The sequence below is a fragment of the Tenrec ecaudatus genome, chromosome 14, assembly GCF_050624435.1.
Source record: "Tenrec ecaudatus isolate mTenEca1 chromosome 14, mTenEca1.hap1, whole genome shotgun sequence".
NCBI lineage: Eukaryota > Metazoa > Chordata > Mammalia > Afrosoricida > Tenrecidae > Tenrec > Tenrec ecaudatus.
Window position 1 is genome coordinate 90,825,967 of NC_134543.1, and position 18,483 is coordinate 90,844,449.

Consider the following 18,483-nt stretch of genomic DNA (forward strand, 5'->3'; position numbering starts at 1 on the left):
TTTACATTTTTATACCCTTTTGTTGGCCCTATCCATTCTGTGGGTAGCACAAACAGTAAACACTTTGGGCTGACAAGCAAAGGAGAGAGACGCTGGTCTACCCATAGGGAAATCTGAAGAGAGAGCTAGCCTTTTACTGAAGGGGAAAAAACACAAAAAACAAAAAGCCACCATTGAGACACCTACATAGAGCACAATGCTGGGCCGACACATCCGGGATCACCATGAGTTAGTTTTGACTCAACACAACTGATAACCCCATGTTAGACTTTCCTTCTCAGTGTGTGACACAGGTGTTTCTCTGTTAGGGAAATAGCCCACCTATAGAGAGGAGATTGCCAACAAGGTCTTACTGGTACCGGGCCAAATAAAAAGGCTGCATCCAGGGAATATGTCCAATTTCCAATATTTTCCCAAGGTTGTTGCTTAAGGAAAGGGGGGCCTGCCTTAGAGGGGTCGCAGCTGCTGCTGAGCATTAGCTGTGCTGAAGGGGGTCATACATGATGGTTGTCAGCATTTTCCGTGGCTTTGTGGGGAAGGGAGTCCAGCTTTCATGGCATACGTGAACGATACCCGGACTCCTCTTCAGTGGGGAAACCACACTTGGGTTACACTTTGTCAGGAGGCTGGTGGTCAGTGTTGCAATATTCGTGTGAGATTTGGTAAATTCTGATGTTTTATCCTCAAGGGAAACAATTTACTCTGAGGCTCAGGACTATTTGCTTTCCCTAAGCAGTTTCTCAAGGCATGCTGGTAAAGCCACCGTGGATGTGTTCACTGGGGTATCCCAACACTGCAAAAGTAAAACCGTCCACTCTGCTATGGGCGCTTTGACAGGATCATCGTCTGGGCTGTAGAAAACACTGGGGAAAATTAAAGAGATACTAATCAAGCAAGGAGGTATGGCGGAGAGAGAGAGAAGGAGTCAGGGGGATAGCTCAGAGTGAAATTAAAAAAAAAAAAGGTTGTCTAAAACAAAACATATTTCTTAGAGATCAATCTTTTAAAAGCTGAGAGCTATTTTCAAGTTATCTGCTGACAAACAAATTTCAAAAAGCACGACTACCCCTTTGTTTCCCGTCTACTGGAAAACTGTTCAGCTGGTCATTCCTTTACGTCTCAGCAATTTTCTTCTCTATGTTTCAGAAGGCTCTCAGGGATTAATCTTCTGGGAGTCGGAGTCTATAGCAGTCTAGACCTGATCGGATACTTGTAGATCCCTGCTCTAGCTTTGGGCTTTTTCTGAAACAAAGGGCTAAGGCTGAAATCCAGTAAGTCACATCTTTGGTGCAACATCGTCTTCACCCAAGCCACAGTGTGCCACCGCCAGGCCGTCCGCTGGAAGTCTGTTTGCTTGGGTTCCTCCTGACAGGTTCACTTGCTTTCCGAGTTTCCAAAACACAGAGGGGGGGAAAGTGCTGAAGTTCGGTATTTCCTTTAGTCTGCCCGCCCCCTTCTCTGAGGGTTCGCAGGGCGGGCTTCACAAATCCCCAGCGGGGAAGGCGGTAAGGGTACAAGGTTAGGCTCAGTTGAGAGCTGGGAAGACTAAGGCCCCCCAGAAGTGACGAAACGCCCTTCTCAGAGCCCGTAAGAAGCACCAGACGGCGCTGTCCTTCTCTGCACTCGCACCCATGTCGGCAGCACGCTGGTCTCACACGCTCAACTGCAGATAGCACCCCACCCCGGGGTGTGGGGAGGATCCAGGAAACGCAACAGCCAGTTTCTCGACTCGCCTCACCTCCTCCCAGAGAATCGAAGAATGTGTTCCTCTGAATAGAAATAATGCGCGCTACACGGGACTGCCAAGTTCTTGTTGCACACCGGCCAGGGGGCTTCAGAGGTGTGCGGAGAACTTGCATCCCCTTGTCGTTCCATTTTCCCACGAACTTTTTGAAGCCCCCTCCTATTTACCACAATTCGAGGGGGCGGGGTGGAAGAACTAATCGGCATTAATGTCCAGTTTGCGGAGTTGTTTTCCTGCTAGGACAGCATATTGAAATGGGCTGCAGCCAACAATTATAGTAATTATCATTGGCTGATAAAATGAATTATGTGTCGGAGCCCTGGTGGCACAGTGGGTAAGGCACCTGGCTGCTAACCACCCGGTCCCCTTCCACTCCATGGGAGAAAGACAAGGCTTTCTGCTCCCCAAAAGAAAGACTGTCTCAAAGGCCCGCAGGGACATTCCACCCTGTCCTGTAGGGTGAGTATGAGTTGGTTTGGGGATTAAAAATCTTATAAGTAAATGGCTTTCTCTCCTGTTAACGCACCCATAGCAATGTATCTGTACAGAAGGTGAACATAGGGTGGGGGGAATGATGTGTCCCAGTGAGGTTAGTGTGTGCCATGTGCGATGCAGAGGATAATTGAATCCACAGTAGAAACACCCAAGCAGAAGATGCGTTTTATTCCTTAAATGCCTGTGTTAGCAAGCAGGAGCGAGAGCAGTGTGGCGCAGATGAACCAGAGGTGTCGTTGGGAACCGTGGCAAGCCCAGCTCTACCAATACATAAAGCCATTTGGTCTCTCCAGCTATCTGTGTTCACATCTCCAAGATGAGGAGAGTATGAGCTGACACGTAGGCCCCTCTTTCTAAAATCGCATGGTTTCTCAGTGGCCTGTGTCCACAAGCTATGATCTCCTTCCTTGCGTGGCTCTGAGCAATAGGAAGGTCACATTACTGTAAGCTCCATTCATATAGTCTGACATGAAGGTATAGGCTGCAGAGTGTAGATGTGATCTTGACAGTAGTTGGATAGCTACAGAATTAAGCACCACATCTGGGGCGGGGAACTGGCCATTGTGCCTTTCTTGCGTGGTGGATTTTGCCCCAACAATCGAAGAATGTGTTTGGAATTATAAGAGAGTCCGCAGTTATTGCCTTGCTCCACTTACACACTCCTAGTCTTTTAATAAGTAGGAGGCAACATTCCCTGACCAGTAGTTTTCATTTGCATCAGAAACAGATTTATTGTTTACAGAAGCACAAAGAATTTATGGGACTAGGAGCCGCTGCTCCAGCTTCAACCTAGTCCAATCATGCCCATGGAATCAATTAACAGTTCATCTGTGACGCGTGATAAAACCTTATGAGATACATATTGCCCAATAACCGAGCGCGAGATGAAAGTATGCTCCAAAATGGTAACGGGGCTTCAGGGTTTTACAATCCCCACTGAATAGAGCTCCCATTCGAAACTCTGCATTCAGGATGGCCACAAACCATGCTGTTAGAAACTCTGCATTCAGGATGGCCACAAACCATGCTGTGTCCCAACAGATGATAGAGCATTAAGTAATAAACCTGGCCAGCCAGCCCTGCTTTGATTAGTTTCCAACACCCTAGAAAAGGGGGTCATTTATTTAAGTGTTCTTGCTCATGGCAAATGAGTTTGCGAGGCTTGGGGTGGGTGTGGGGTGAGGGGAAAGATTGAGTTCAGAGCTATAAATTGCCACAAAGCCAGTGCCTCCGAGAAGGACTGCTTGGGAGGCCTGGGTAGTCTGGTGGGTCATGGGTCTTCGTGGAGGGGATTGGGAGGGTCTTTCCGATGCCTGGGAAATGACTGGGAAGCGTGGCTTCTTTTCAATCCACGTGGGAGAATTAAAAAATAATAAGAAGGAGATGGTCTTTTATCCAACTCTGCGATGCTCATGCTTGTCTATTATTTTATGGCTTGCACCATATCAAAGTCTAGATGGTGGGGGTGTTTTGTGGATTGCCATTGAGTCACGTGTGCCGAGTCGGATGCTGCTCCATCGGGTTCTCAAGGGCACAACCTTCCGGAAGCAGATCTGGAAGCCCATCTCCTGAGGCACCTCTGGGTGCCACCACATTTGGGTCCGCAATTGAACTGGTTAATAATCTGCGACACAGCGGATGCCTTCCCCCACCTTAAAGTTCATCTCATCAGTCTCTTGTCCCCGAGGAAGTGGAGAGTCAGAGATGCGTAGTGGTGGAGGCAGTGCTCCAGGATAGAACCCTCTCTGAGTTTGGGGTTCTTTTGATTGTTCATGAAGCATTCCCCAGATGAATGCCTCCCAGGGGGCCACTCCCTATTCCAGAGAAGCAGCGTGTCACCCTCTCACAGGATGTCATGCAGCATCAAAGGGGGGGCAGGTAAATGACTGGGACATGAGATAAAGCCCGAACTGAAAATCTGTGACCGACATACCCTTGCAGGACACATGCTCAGTTTTACACCCGGGTGGATCCCCATGTAAAGTCGTGCTTCTTGCCAACATGCGTTTGGGCAAATAGGTTTTCTGAGACTGAGGATAAACCTGTCACTATCAGCCGGGGCTCCTGCGCTGGGAGACCAGATCTACAGGAAACGGCCCTCCTGGGCCCTGTCCTGGGCCCGCCACGACTTGGCCTTCACAGTTCCGCACCCTCTGATTCACTGCCTGCGTATCTTCCTCTTTATTGCAGTTTCGAAACAACTGTAGGTTATTTTGGGATGAAGCCAAAGTCGGGTGAGAAGGAGATCACGCCCAACTACGTGTTTCTGGTGTGGTACGAGTTCTGCAGCGACTTCAAGACGATCTGGAAGCGGGAGAGTAAAAACATCTCGCAGGAAAGGTAAGCTTTTCGTGGAGCCCAGGAGGCCACCTTCTCAAGCCCCGCCAAGTGCGCGCCTGTCTTGCTCGGTGTCCGCGTTGCCCTTCAGCCGCCTGGGCCGGCACGCAATGATTACTCCAGGTGCCCTTGCAGGCCGAGCGGGAACGCTTGCTGTCCACCGGCGGCACCATCACGTGACCTGATAAGTTACACTTTCTTAACCCCTTCCAATTACTCGCTAGTAAATGAAAGGAGAGTTGTGCTAATTTGCAACAGATTGCCCCTCTGCGTAGTTTCACGTTGGCCCGGCCTAAATGAGGCCGTCTTGCTGTCGCAGACAGTGCGGACAAATAAAAGTGAATGCCTTTCCCATTAATAGACTGAACTTGCATCAAAGGGAAATCCCCAGACTCGGGCCGCACTTCACACGGTGTCGAAGCCCCGCGCTCGGTTTACAGCGCCACTTCTGCCGCCCCGTATCCTGCTGGGGACATCAAACCTCGTGCCGCTCGGCCCCACTGCAGCCCCTGATTTTATTAGTTGGGGGGCGAGGGGAAACCTCGGCTCTGACTCTGTGTGTGTGTGTGTGTGTGTGTGTGTGTGTGTGTGTGTGTGTGTGTCTGTGTGTCTGTCGGCATGGGTGTGTGTTCTCCTGCATGAGACTGAATCCCGCCCCGTTGGTCAGGAAAAAAGGCAAAAGCATTTCTGCTCGCGTGTTGGTTTGCTCGGGTTGCCACCGTCTATAAAGGGTGTCGTGGATTTAAACTTCAAATAGGTCTCGCCACTACCCCTGCAGAGCTAATGTGTAGGTAGGCGTGTCACTCAAAATGGAGTGGAAGGAGACAAGGCCGGAGTGGAGTAAGGGAAGTGCAGGATATTTAAATAGAGCATCTAGATTTCACTGCACAGCCAGAGGGGAAGTCCCGTCACGCTTGTATTTGTGCCTTTAATTTTGTAATCTGAGCAAGGGCATATGCATATAAGTCATAGATGTATGCGCACACCACCCCAGACAGTCATAGGTCTCACCCCACGAAGTTGCTTGAAAGGGTAGCACCATTTAGAGATGTTGAGCCAATATTACCGAGTCTCTGGATTTCTCTCAGGGAATTAAGAAACTAACCTTCCTGCGTTCCCAAGAAGTTGGAGAGATCTGAAAAAGATGCATCGCCCCATCTTCCAACGGTTAGCTCCTTGGAAACATAGAGAGGAGTCTGGGCATGCTCATCATACAGAGAAACAGACGTGGCGACACTGTTCAGAGAACAGGTTGTTGCTAACAACACGGAAACGTCCCAGAGAGTCTTGCTTCTCTCTCTGCCACTGCTGAGTAAGCCGTGGAAGCAAGCTCCACAGTAGGCTTTCCTGGGATCACTTTGCATCTCACGAGCCTCTGAGGGGAGTGGTTGAACCCCGCTCCTTGGCCTGTAACGGGGAGCCGGGCCTGTCTTGGGGCTGCACACCGTATATTGGGTGTGCCCTGAAACATGCACCCCTTGCTTTAATGATCTTAAGATTGTGGGCTGCCCCTCAGGTTTTTGTTTTGTTTTATCATTTGACAGTTTTATTGGTAAATAATATGAAATTCATACAATTCATTGGTTCAGTCATATTATGATTTGTACAGGCATCACCAGAAATGATGGCAGGATGCTCCCTTCCTCCCCATACTCATTGGTGCTAACGCCCCATGTCCCCCGACCTCCACTGCCTCACTCTCTAGGAACCGTTGGTCCAGGCCCTGCTTCCGTAGACTTTCCTATCCTGGAATTCATAGGCAGAAAAAACATTTTTTAAAAAAATAGTTAAAAAAACGAAACAGAAACACCTCAGTTGAAAGGAAAGCAGGAATTATTAAAACTGAGAACACAACTTTCAAAAGGGTCGGAAGGGCTGTACCTCAGGTTTTAATCACAAACCTTAGAGAATGTGTCCTTGGAGCCTTAAAAATGGTTGGAAACACCCAGAGACACATAAATAGAGAGCAGAGAAGATGATGAACTGTTTCTCTTTTTAATCATCTCTTCCAGTACTGAACCCTGTTCTAAATTAAGGAGTGCTCCCCAATTAGAGAAGTTGGACCCCATGAATTCTGGGTGGGCAGTGGTGGGTGGCTGTGGGGACCCACCGTCCTTCTGAATGGCATGTGTTCTGATTCCCAGTCACGGGCATTTGCAGCCTTGCTTCCTGGGTGCAACTGGCTGATTGCCGGCTTCACACTCCGTAAACCAACACCGGTAAAGGGACATGGCTTCACAGGGCCCTCCCGTTCTTCTCCTTGAGCCATCTCATGCATCTCTGCATTGCGGTCCAGGCTCTGCGAGATGGATCACCAAGGGTTCCAACCTAAAACAACATCCCTGCAAGTTAATGACAGCCAAGAAAAATATTTTTGGAAGCAACATGTTAAGAAGAAAATCTATTTGTTAAAAGTTTTACCACCTTACATATATACCTGTGTGTGTGTGCTTACCCATTTTAAACAAACTGATTCATACCCAGAGTTTTCTTGTGATGTGGGGAATCGTTTTTATTGTACTGTCTTCTTGTGAGTTTTAGCCTTTTGCTTAGAAGAATTGCATATATGCTGTGGTAAAACAGGTCACTGAACTTGCATTCTTATCTTATAATTAAATGAGAAACAAGATAATCATTGCTTTGCTTTCATACCTATTTAATGACATTTGATATTGTGATTTCAAGTTATGTTTTTTCTAGAAATCCAATAAATTTAAGAAGCCCTAAATATCTGGGGGTAGCCTAACATCATTAAAATGAATAGTAAGTACAAAGACATCCTAAAAGACTAAATCCATAACCAAATTGAAACATGATAGCTTAAAATTATTAGAAAAGAAAACTATAGATCTGGATCTCATTAGAAGAAATGTAATCCAATTGATTTTTAAATTTATTTGAAAGCCAACTAAAAAAAGCCCACAAAAGTCATTGGGAAAAATCAAGGATTTAATATAAGTATTTTCAAAGGAACAGAGTCCATCGCAAATGATGCTTTCTTTTAAATTCTACTTCCAAGTAAACGTGTTACAAACTAATTTAAGCCATTCGAGGCTAATGTGAGGTGCAAGAAAATATTACTTCTTTTTCTGCTTGGCATGGTTTCCATGAAAACACATTACCTGAATGCAAGGTTGAGATGGCTATGCCTCCATACAGAGTAATGGCTGCCTCAGAACATTCTCTAAACACACACATTATGGCATAAACAGTTTCAGGGTTACTGTGTCGTGTCCAGATAACAGGCATCATTCTGCACTTGAAGAGAAAAGAAATGTCTTATTGGGACTATGGTTTGCCTGCTGATTACCCACGTCAGGAAAACAGCAACCTGTTAAATGAGTGGGCTTCAAAAGTTCATGAAAAAACTACATTGTGTTTTAATTCAATATTTCCATGTACTTTTTGAAGCCCTTTCTTCTTCTTCTTCTTCTTTTAATCATTTTATTGGGGGCTCTTATAACAATCCATACATCCATTATGTCAAGCACATTTGTACATATGTTGCCATCATCCTTTTCAAAACATTTTCTTTCTACTTGAGGCATTGGTATTAACTCCTCATTTTTCTCCCTCCTCCACTCTCATGAACCCTTGATAAATTATAAATTATTATTATTATTTTCATATCTTACACCATCCGCTGTCTTCCTCCACCAACATTTCTATTGTTTGTCCTAGGAACTGTGGGGGCAGGGAATGATCATTGCCATTTGGTTCCCCCTTTCTCCCCTCACCTTCCCCCTACCCTCATGGTATTGCTCCTCCCACTATTGTACCTGAGGGGGTTATCTGTCCTGCATTCTGTGTGTCTCCAGAGCTCTTATCAGTACCAGTGCACAAACTCTGGTTTGCTGGATTTGTAAGGTGAAAATGGGTCATGATAGTGGGGGGAAGAAGCATTAAAGAAATAGAGAGATGTTGTATGTTTTATTGGTGCTATACTGTCCCCTGGCTGGCTCGTCCCTTCCTTGTGACCCTTCTGTGAAGGAATGTCCTATTATCCACAGATGGGAAGCCCTTTCATATAATAATGTATGACAGCATTAAATTTTCTTTGGCATTTAAACCAATCCTGGGCAAAGCACAGTGCCTGGATGGTGCAAATGGTGAACATGCTTGGCTGTTAGCCCAGAGATTGATGGTTGGATTCCACTCAGAGACAGAACAAAGGCCTGGCCAAAAATCAGCCATTGACAACCCAATGCAACACAACTCTACTCTGAGCACATAGAATTGCCACGTGTCAGAATCAACCTGATAGCAATGGGTTGATTGGTATCTAGACACAAATCCAGAAGGCCTCCTGTTCTTACCTCTTCACCAGGAGCGGTACTGGTGCTGCCCCTAGGACAGGGGTGGGGGTGGGAATGGGACTAATTCCCAAAGAAATGCCTCTAGACAGGGAGTCAAAAATCACATGATTACTCATTAATCTTTAATTTGTTATGCAACCATGAATGACTCAATTAGGATCTGCAGGGCCAAGTTGTCAAATCTGTGAACCGTGTGCATTGGGATGAAGTAGGAAGGAAGTTCTCTTCCACCTCGAAGCTTCCTTAAATCTAGAAGCCACCTTTCAAATACACCCACTCCTCACTTATTGACATGGTTAAGTCCAAAAGACCAGGTCGTTATATGTATGTTGGCATTACACTAAAGTAGTGAGTTGATAACATCAGATCCCCGAATGGAGGAGGGTGACACCATTACGTCACTGAGAAGCATCGTCCAACCAAGTTGACCCATAACTTAAACCACCACCATGTGCACTACACTCTTAATCAGATAGTAAAATTTTTACCGTTGTCGTAAATACAGATTGTTGATAATGCCAATATAGTCACTAAGTGAGGAGTAAGTATATTTTGAGGAACTGTGTGTTTCATTTCTGAGGTAATTCCCCTCATCTCTGTCCTTGAGGTCATTGGAACCCATATTGGAGGGCATTTAAACCAAGTTCTGGCTGATGGGTAATCCTCCGGGGACAGAGAGAATTTTCACTCAGAACGAACTGCTAGATGTCTCCAGCGGCCTGCCTCATTCATCCAACTTATCAATATGAATGTTGGCTTCCAAGGAGCTCTGTTGGCATAGTGGCTCCAGCTGGACTGCTAACCAAGGAACCAGCAGTTCGAAACACCAGCCACGTGGGAAGTGAAAGATGAGGAGGCCTTCTACTCCTGTCGAGTTAGTCTCAGACCCATGGAGGCAGTCTACTCAGTCCTAGAGGGCTTTTATGAGTTGGAAGTGACTCGGTGGCAGTGAGTTTGGGGTTTTAATGTTGATCTTGAAGACCACATTATTTTATTAAAAGTATAAAATGTTTTTTCTTGCTCATTTATATCCAGCATCACAATTACAGTTGATTAGAGTTCATCAAAATTGTAGTCTGCAGAGGCAGTCTTCCCCCAATTTTACTTTTTTCTGCACTTTGGTATTTGTTCTCCAAATATGCCATGAATTTTCAGGCTTACACATTTCTTCCACCTCTGAAATCTATAGATTGTCAAAACATATGCCAACTTCATGGGAATTGCCTTTCCCCTCCCCCCTTTTTGCTGCTACCTTTATCCAATTCTTCACTCATTTCTGCTGTTTTGGTTTTGTGCCTCTTTGGTTACTCTTAGATAGAGGACCATCCCTTAAGATATCTCATCATTTTAAGGATTTTAAGAATGCTCCCCACATGTGCCCACACAGGGAGGCCACAAACCACCACCACCAAACCACACACCAGGCTGTGAATTTGCAAAACGTAAGGAAGTTCCCGGGAAGCCAGGACTCCAGGAGTGGGGTTCTGGTAAACAATTCACCCTGAGCCAAAGCAAACTTCCAGAGTGCCATTTACAGAAGCCGCAATGAGAAAGCACTGAGTGGATAAAGGGTTCCGTGAACTGCATGTGCAATGCAAATAAGAAACTGCAGTGTATACATAGCTGTAATTTACACCAGGGGAAAATGGGTAGTTATTTTTGCAGTCCAGATAAATACCAACAGGCTTTTGCTTCAAGTTACTTGCAACTATTATGGTTTGGTACCAACGGAGCCTGTGACAGCAGATAGCTCAGTGCTGCCGGCGATGTATCTCAGAGGTTCTCCCCACTCTTCAATGGCTCAGGTTACTTTGAGACCAAGAGTCGGGGACTTAGAGAGGCTGTCACTCAACCCACAAAGGAGCCATTGATTGCATTGTACACATTGCAGGAATTCTTTTCTTTTAATAGTGAAGTGATTCCGGGGCACATTTCTATATAGTAAAATATATATTGATTGATTGGGGCTTTTCTAGCAACATATACATTGGATTATTTTTTGACAGTTTCAAATAAATGTATTTCTTAAAATAGACCCTTTCTTTACTTCCTTTCTTCACATATCAGGGAAATGCACACTCTGGAGGAACAATGACACATACAAAATACAAAACCTAAAGCTCACAAAAATTCACTGTCATTGAATCAATTTCCACTCATGGTGACTCTATTGCACAGGATAGAACTGCCCTGTGGATTTCTTTATTTTTAAAAAAAATCATTTTATTGAGGGCTTGTACAACTCTTATCACAATCCATACATCCATCTATTGTGTCAAGCACATTTGTACATTTGTTTCCATCATCATTCTCAAAACATTTGCTTTCTACTTGAGCCTTTGGTATCAGCTCCTCATTTTTACCTTCCCTCCCCACCCCTTCCTACCAAACCCTTGATAATTTAAAAATTATTATTATTTTGTCATGCCTTACACCGTCCATTGCCTCCCTTCACCCACTTTTCTGTTGTCCATCCCCCAGGAAGGGGGTTATATGTGATCGGTTCCCCCTTTCTACCCCACCTGCCCCTTACCCTCCTGGTATCACTATTCTCATTATTGGTCCTGAGGGGTTTATCTGTCCTGGGTTCCCTGTGTTTCCAGTGCCTATCTGTACCATTGTACATGCTCTGGTCTAGCTGGATTTGTAAGGTAGAATTGGGATCATGATAGGAGGGGATGGGGGTGGGGGGAAGGAAGCATTAAAGAAATAGAGGAAAGTTTTATGTTTCATCTGTGCTATACTATACCCTGGACTGGCTCATTTCCTCCCCTCAACCCTTCCATAAGGGGATGCCCAGTTGCCTACAGGTGGGCTTTGGGTCCCCACTCTGCACTCCCCCTCATTCACGATGATATGATTTTTTGTTCTTTGATGCCTGATACCTGATCCCATCAGCACCATGTGATCACACAGTGCTAGGAGCTTAATATTTTGAGGGCTCTTTAATCATACAAAAGGAAGAAAGAGAGGAGAGAGAGAGAGAGAGAGAGAGAGAGAGAGAGAGAGAGAGAGAGAGAGAGAGAGAGAGAGAATCACCCTTCAGTTAATTGGTGGTGCATTATGTTTGGTGTTAGGCTGCAAGCTCAAAGATCAGTTGTTTACAGGCACCAGCTGCTGGGGGGGGCGGGGGGAGGAGGACGAGGCAAGACGTCTGTTTCCTTAAAGATGTACAGCCTCAGAAATCCTATGAAACAATTCTACTCCGTCCGTGGAGTTGCTATGGGTAGGACTTGGCTGGACAGCAGTCAGTTTATTGACAATTTCTGAATTTTCCTAAGTCACATTTGAAAGCAGTTCTCTATAGCTATAGATATAGTAAATGTCCCAGAGATCTAACCATCAAATGGGAGTACCAAACTCTCTAACAATAAACCCTGGTTATTTTCTAGACGATAAATGAAAAACAACTTTTACAAAATTGAAAATAGGCCAGGAATAAGGAAAAGAGATAGGAGAGTAAGAATCATCAGAATTTTAATATTACTGGCTTTTGAAAACCAAGAGCACTATTTGACCTGTTTCTTCTGTAAGCTATTGTTCCATCTCCCCTCCGGTTCCCAAACCAAACTCATGGCCATCGAATCAATGCCGACTCCTAAGGGCCCTACAGGACAGTGTGGAATTGCCCCGGAGTTTCCGAGGCTGTAACGCTTTACTGGAGTAGAGAGCCCATCTGGCTCCCGCAGAGCGGCTGGTGGTTTCCAGTTGATGACCTTGCAGTTAGCAGCTGCATGCTTATCCAAGATATCACCAGGGCTCCTCTCCCGCCTCTAGCTCCTGAAAAGGGGGTTTGTATCTAATTCTTCACTTTCTTTCCCTTCCACATGCTTTCTGTGTACATAAGGGTAAGCTTGACTGTCATAACAAAGACCCAAAGGGATTTTGCTTAAACAAGACCAAATTCCTTTTTCTCTTGCACAACGTTCTGAGGCTAAGAAGAGAAAAGTTACGAACTGGTCTCTTTCATTGGCTGCCACCCTTAAGGTGTACCGGTTCCTTTTTCACACGGGGGAAGATAGTTCACACCACATCCACTACTATCATTTCAGCTCACTTCCTTTTACTGGTGGTAACAAGAGAACAAACCCTTTTTTCCTCTGAAGCGCCTGACCTGGAGAGTTCACACATCACTCCCATTCTTACCTGTGGACCCAAACTTAATCTCCTGGGCTTCCGCAAGGGAGACTGGGAAACGTCGCCTGAGCTGACATCCAGGTGCCCAACGAGTTGTTCATGCATTCCATTATTGAAGAGAAAAGCAGAAACCGGCATTGAGGCCATCAGCAAGCATTTGCCGTTTGAAGCTTACAAGCCCTCCCATCTCCTTGCCACTACAGGCTATTGACACTGTGGTGGACGTCTCTTCTCTCTTGATGGACCTTATCCCTCCGACAGTGGCCAGACTATCTGCATGCGTGACCACCTCCTTGACTACTAGTTCTATTTCTTGTCTCCCCAAATCCGCACATTCTCCTGGGGGCAGATTTGCGTTCTCTCTATTCATTTTCCGAACTCCATCCCATGGGAGGCCGAAACCCAGAGTGACTACCCCAAAGTGACATACGTCTTGGATGCCCAGCCTTCTTCCTCCTCTCAACATGACCTACACAGAATTTATTTCAACAGAGACCTGCTCTTCTCGGGTTCCCTAACTCCCAAGTGCACTACTATCTCCTGTTACTAACACGGCCCAGTTGGAAGCCTGACTCGTCTTTAATGCTTTCAATTCACTGGCTCCCTGGTGCTGAGCTGTCGTGGTCTGACTTCCTCGATGGTGTTCCCTCTGCGCCCTGTATTCTCCGTGACGAAGCCCTCATTTCTGAAGCGTCCTCCCCATTGTTCTCACTGTCTGTACTTCCTGCAGTTCTTCTTTAAGGTTTCCCTAACATTACACCCAGTTATCTTTCTGAAACGAACGCTGGATCACATCTAGTCCTTTTAAAATATGCAGTTTTCCATCGCTGATGAGATAAAGGGAAGCAATTTTATGACAGAAGCTACGTTTACCCATTAATTCATTGAATCCTCACCAACCCCAAACGGAGCAAATAAGCTCACTGCCATTCAGTCAATTCTGACTCATGGCATCCCTATAGAACAGAGCAGAGCTGCCCCTTTGGGGTTCCACGGCCGCAAATCTCACACGAGTAGAAAGCCTCTTCTTTCTCCCTTGGAAAAGCTGGTGGATTCAAACTGCTGCCCTTACGGTTTGAAGCCCAACACGTAACCCACTATGCCACCAACGCACCTTGAGTACCATAACTGCCCCCCGATGAAGGTTTACTGCTGTATCACAGATCAGCGCGGGAGTGGGTGAATGGATTGTCCATGCCCCCCTTTAACTAGTAAGTGGAGAACCTATAGTATTTTTGACTCAAAAAGTTGGGTTCATTCAGTCGTTGCATATTCCTGCCTAAATCATAGAGTGACCCTCCGGAAAGGTGCCCTTAACACGCCTCTGTAGCCTCGTTTCCTGTAGACTCATCCTGTTCCCCACCATCACATTTTCCCGCGCATGGGGTTTTGTGCCTTGGGGTCTCATGGAATCATTTCTTTACACTGCAGGGTCCTCCCTCAGTTCCTGCTACTCCAAATATAGCCATCCTTCAAGGACCACCTCTAAAACCAGCCCGTCTTGACACCTTCTGAAATCCCCCTGAGTAATCACCTCTTCCTCTCATCTCTGGCTTATTGTCCTTCAGGACTTAATTCATTCCAACGTGTTACTTCAGTGGTTTACATGTTTTTTTCCACCTCCAGGACACAAACCCACTCCTTGTTCTACATCTCGTCATGGGGTGCATTCTCCCGCACAGAGCCTGACACATGCCTATTGACATAGAAAAGAGTTCACCTCTCTTTCTAAAAAAAAAAGGTTTCACAGCAGGAGACAAAATTACCTGCGCACTGAAGACCTTGGTGTGATGTAAGAGATTGGTGGAGGAGAGGTTAGTGAGCATGGGAAAGGTACAGACTAGAGATAGCTTTGGGAAGACATTTGGGCATAAGCCCTGGGCAGAGAGTTGTAGAGGGGCTTCAAAGCCCAGTGGTGAGGTGGAAGAAATCGGAATCTCCCAAAGCGGGAAGATCTTCCAAACGACCCGGAGAACTTCATAGAAACTATACACGAGTTCACTGCCGCGGAAGGTTGCCCACGGAGAGGGAAGCGTAGGAGTACATTTTGTGTTTGGTTGACACAGTAAATGCCTTGGCTTTGCCCATTCCCTGGCAGAAGGCATCTGCCAAGTTGAGGAGCTACTGGACTTTAGGTACCCTTGAACCCTGAATCCCTGTGACGTCAGACAGGAGATGAGCTGACCATTGACTGGAACGGTTAGGTAATTCAGCTACTTTGAGATGAAAGGGGGGGAGAGCATTCTGGAAGGTCACATGGTGAAGTTGTGGACCTGAAAGACTCAACTTCCATTGTAAAGGAATGGCCGGTGGGATGATTCTTGGGGCCAGCCTACCCACCCCCAGCTGCTGCATGCACCAGTGATCCTCCTAGACCCGCTCTGTGCCCACCTCTCTGGAATCCTATACAGATCTGCAGCCCCAGACAGGCTTGATTTAAGCACACACTTTAATGTTATTGATGATATATCAAGTGCTGTACCAGTCAGCGGACTCTATTCTGGGAATCCAATTAGGGGATCACCTACTGCCTCCTTCCGGACCATTTCCTTCATCTCGGTGAGCTGTCTTTTCTCCAAAACTCTCCCAAATCCACGAGCCGTTCTGTGTTGGCATTTGCTGATTTGTTTTTCATTCACTTGGTTCTAGCTATTTCCCCCTCTCCCAGAAACCATACCCAAACCAGCTGCTGTTTGAGTCAGTTCGGACTCGCGGTGCATGTGCAGAGTAGAAATGCCCTTCACGGGGTTTCCAAGGCTGTGGCCTTTGGAAGCAGATTGCCAGGCCTGCCTTCTCCTCCCGATTGACTTGGACAGCCAGCCTTCCACTGACCAGCTGATCATGAAATCGCTGGGAGCGCCCTCGCCTCTACAGTGGAATCAACCCCAACTCACAGCAACCCCATCAAACAGAGCAGGCCTGCTTACAAGGGTTGCTGAGACTGTTCGTTTTCATGGCAGTGAATAAGCCGCATCTCTATCCCCTGAAGCTGGCCGGTAGGTTTGAACCATCGACCTTTGGTTCCAAAACCTAATGCTTACCCTGCAGCACTACCACGGTCACGGGGATTCTTAAATAAAACACACCCTTGGCAAAAAAAAAAAAAAATCCTATCATTGTGAATGAGGGGGAATGTACAGTGGAGATCCAAAGCCCATCTGTAGGCAACTGGACATCCCCTTACAGAACGGTCATGGGGAGAAGATGAGACAGGGTGTAGTGTAGCAACAATGAAACATATAACTTTCCTCTAGTTCCTAAATGCTTCCTCCCCCACCACTATCATGATCCCAATTCTACCTTACAAATCTGGCTAGAACAGAGGATGTACACGGGTACAGATAGGAACTGGAAACACAGGGAATCCAGGGCAGATGATCCCTTCAGGACCAGTGGTGAGAGTGGCAATACCTGGAGGGCCGAGGGAGAGTGGGGTGGAAAGGGGGAACCAATTACTGGGATCTGCACATAACTACCTCCCTGGGTGGGTGAAGGGAGATGTCAGACAGTGTAAGACATGACAAAATAATAATTTATAAAGTATCAAGGGTTCATAGGGGAGTGGGAAGGGCAGGGAGGGAAGGGGGAAAATGAGCTGATACCAAGGGTTCATGTAGAAAGCAAATGTTTTGAGAATGATGGCAACAAATATACAAATGTGTTGGACACGATGGATGGGTGGCTTATGATAAGAGTTGTATGAGCCCCCACTAAAATAGTTTTTTAAAAAACATGCCCTTGGAAGACAAGCACAAGTTCTTGTATTTCTTTGCTTTCCCTTTAGTGCCTATATTTCCTTATACATAGTAGGTGCTCAGTTAATATTTGTTGAACAAATAAACAAGCCCTCCCTGTGTTTTCATTTCCCATGTTGAAAACTGATTACAGGACTTGCTGTCTCCTGCTGATAAATGAGACGTTTTATTTATTTGGATTTTAGTGGTAGAATTCCCCAAATATATCCCATATGGGTTGCTTTTGCCCGCGCATCTGAAATCTTAATAGCTCTGTTGAAGCAGATAGACATGTCAGAACAAGAAAGATTAGTCAATGGAGTAAAACAAGCATCTTCTCTGTTCTTGGCTGTGTTGCTTTCAATTTGTTTAAAAAAATACTAAGGAGGGAAGAAACAAAAAAAAACATACCAGGAAATGGAGATCCTTGGGATTCATGAGTGTGCCAAGCCTCAAACCTCGTTGAAGCTCAAATCAGAACCTTCGAGAGCATCTGTCCACACTCTATTTCCCTAGCTTGGCAGAGAGCGATGGAAACCCAAAGTAAGTCTCATTTCAGTCAGCTCGAGCATTATCGGTGGGGCTCATGACAGCTCCCGCCTTGGGCGTAGATGGAGTAGGGGGGCTGCCTGAGGAGCGCGATTTGAGGGGCGCCAGCAAGGCTCCCTGCCCCAGACAATCTCTCGTGCTTCCTCGCCCTTTGTTTTAGTCACCCTGCGAACAGGCTCTGATCAGGCCTGGGTTTCGGTGAGACTTGGATTTCGGTGATACAGGTTTCATAACCAAGGGGGCGGGGGGGAGGGAGAGTCGGCGTCTGCAAGCACACACGCGTCTTCGTTATCGGGACTGCAAGTGTCGTCCCGAGTCTGGCTGCACCTTTCCATGAAATTTGCAGATTTCTGACACGGGGCTGACTGCAGTTCCCAAGCTGTCTCCCCGACGCCTCCCCCTGAGCAAGGACCTACAGTGCTGGTACCTTTCACTCCGCACCTGAGTCGCAGGGTCGGCTCAGGGTGTTATGTCTACCAAGTGCAGAGTGATTGGCTTTAACTGATCATGCATTCCAGGGCAAGTCCAGGGACACTCGCCGCCCGCCCCCCCTTCTCCCCCCCACTCCCCACTCCCTTGTGGCCCCGGAGAAGCTCAGCAAAGGGAAGTGGCCTTTGTTCTGCAATTAATCACTTGAAGTCAAAGTGTGTTTGGGTACTACAAGTGATAGCCCACCAAAACTGCCAAGTGGCTGGTTTTGTAGCTGGTGAAAACTGGCTTCTAGGCAGACTTCCTTAAATTGCAGATAGGGAGATACCCGATTGGAGAGGGGAGGCGGGGGTGGGGGGGTGGGGGAGGAGTGTCAGATTTAGGCACCTAGGGTTGTTAGGACCATTTATCACGGGATAATCCCTGCAGCTCCATTCTGATGGCTAAGGAGCTAACTTCTAAACCTAAAGCGTACAGTGGTTACTTCCCTACTGGTCTGCCTGTCTGTCTGGGCTGTGAGGATCTAGTGGGACTGACCTGGAGAAGAAGGGGAGGGGAGGGTGGACAGGGTCAGAGGTCAAACTGAAGGGACAATGACCAAACCTGGAAGAGTGTGTGTAGGAAAGCCTGTGGCCCTCTTGAGGTAAATGATGTGGGGGTTACCCATTGTTTCCTATTGTCCCCCGGCTCTTTTGTCTTGTGTTTTTTAACCCTTGGGAAACATTCCGCATAGACAGTCAAA

The 18,483-nt window shown here is 46.5% G+C and overlaps 1 protein-coding gene across 2 annotated transcripts in view; it reads left to right on the forward strand.

The window, feature by feature from the left end:
- The window catches only part of FMN1 (formin 1), a 429,794-nt gene that overhangs the window by 384,209 nt on the left and 27,102 nt on the right, over nt 1-18,483 (forward strand). For both annotated transcript variants that reach the window (XM_075530963.1, XM_075530964.1), the window contains one exon: nt 4,430-4,579. In XM_075530963.1, the coding sequence (XP_075387078.1) occupies nt 4,430-4,579 (150 nt within the window). The remainder of the gene's footprint in view (nt 1-4,429; nt 4,580-18,483) is intronic.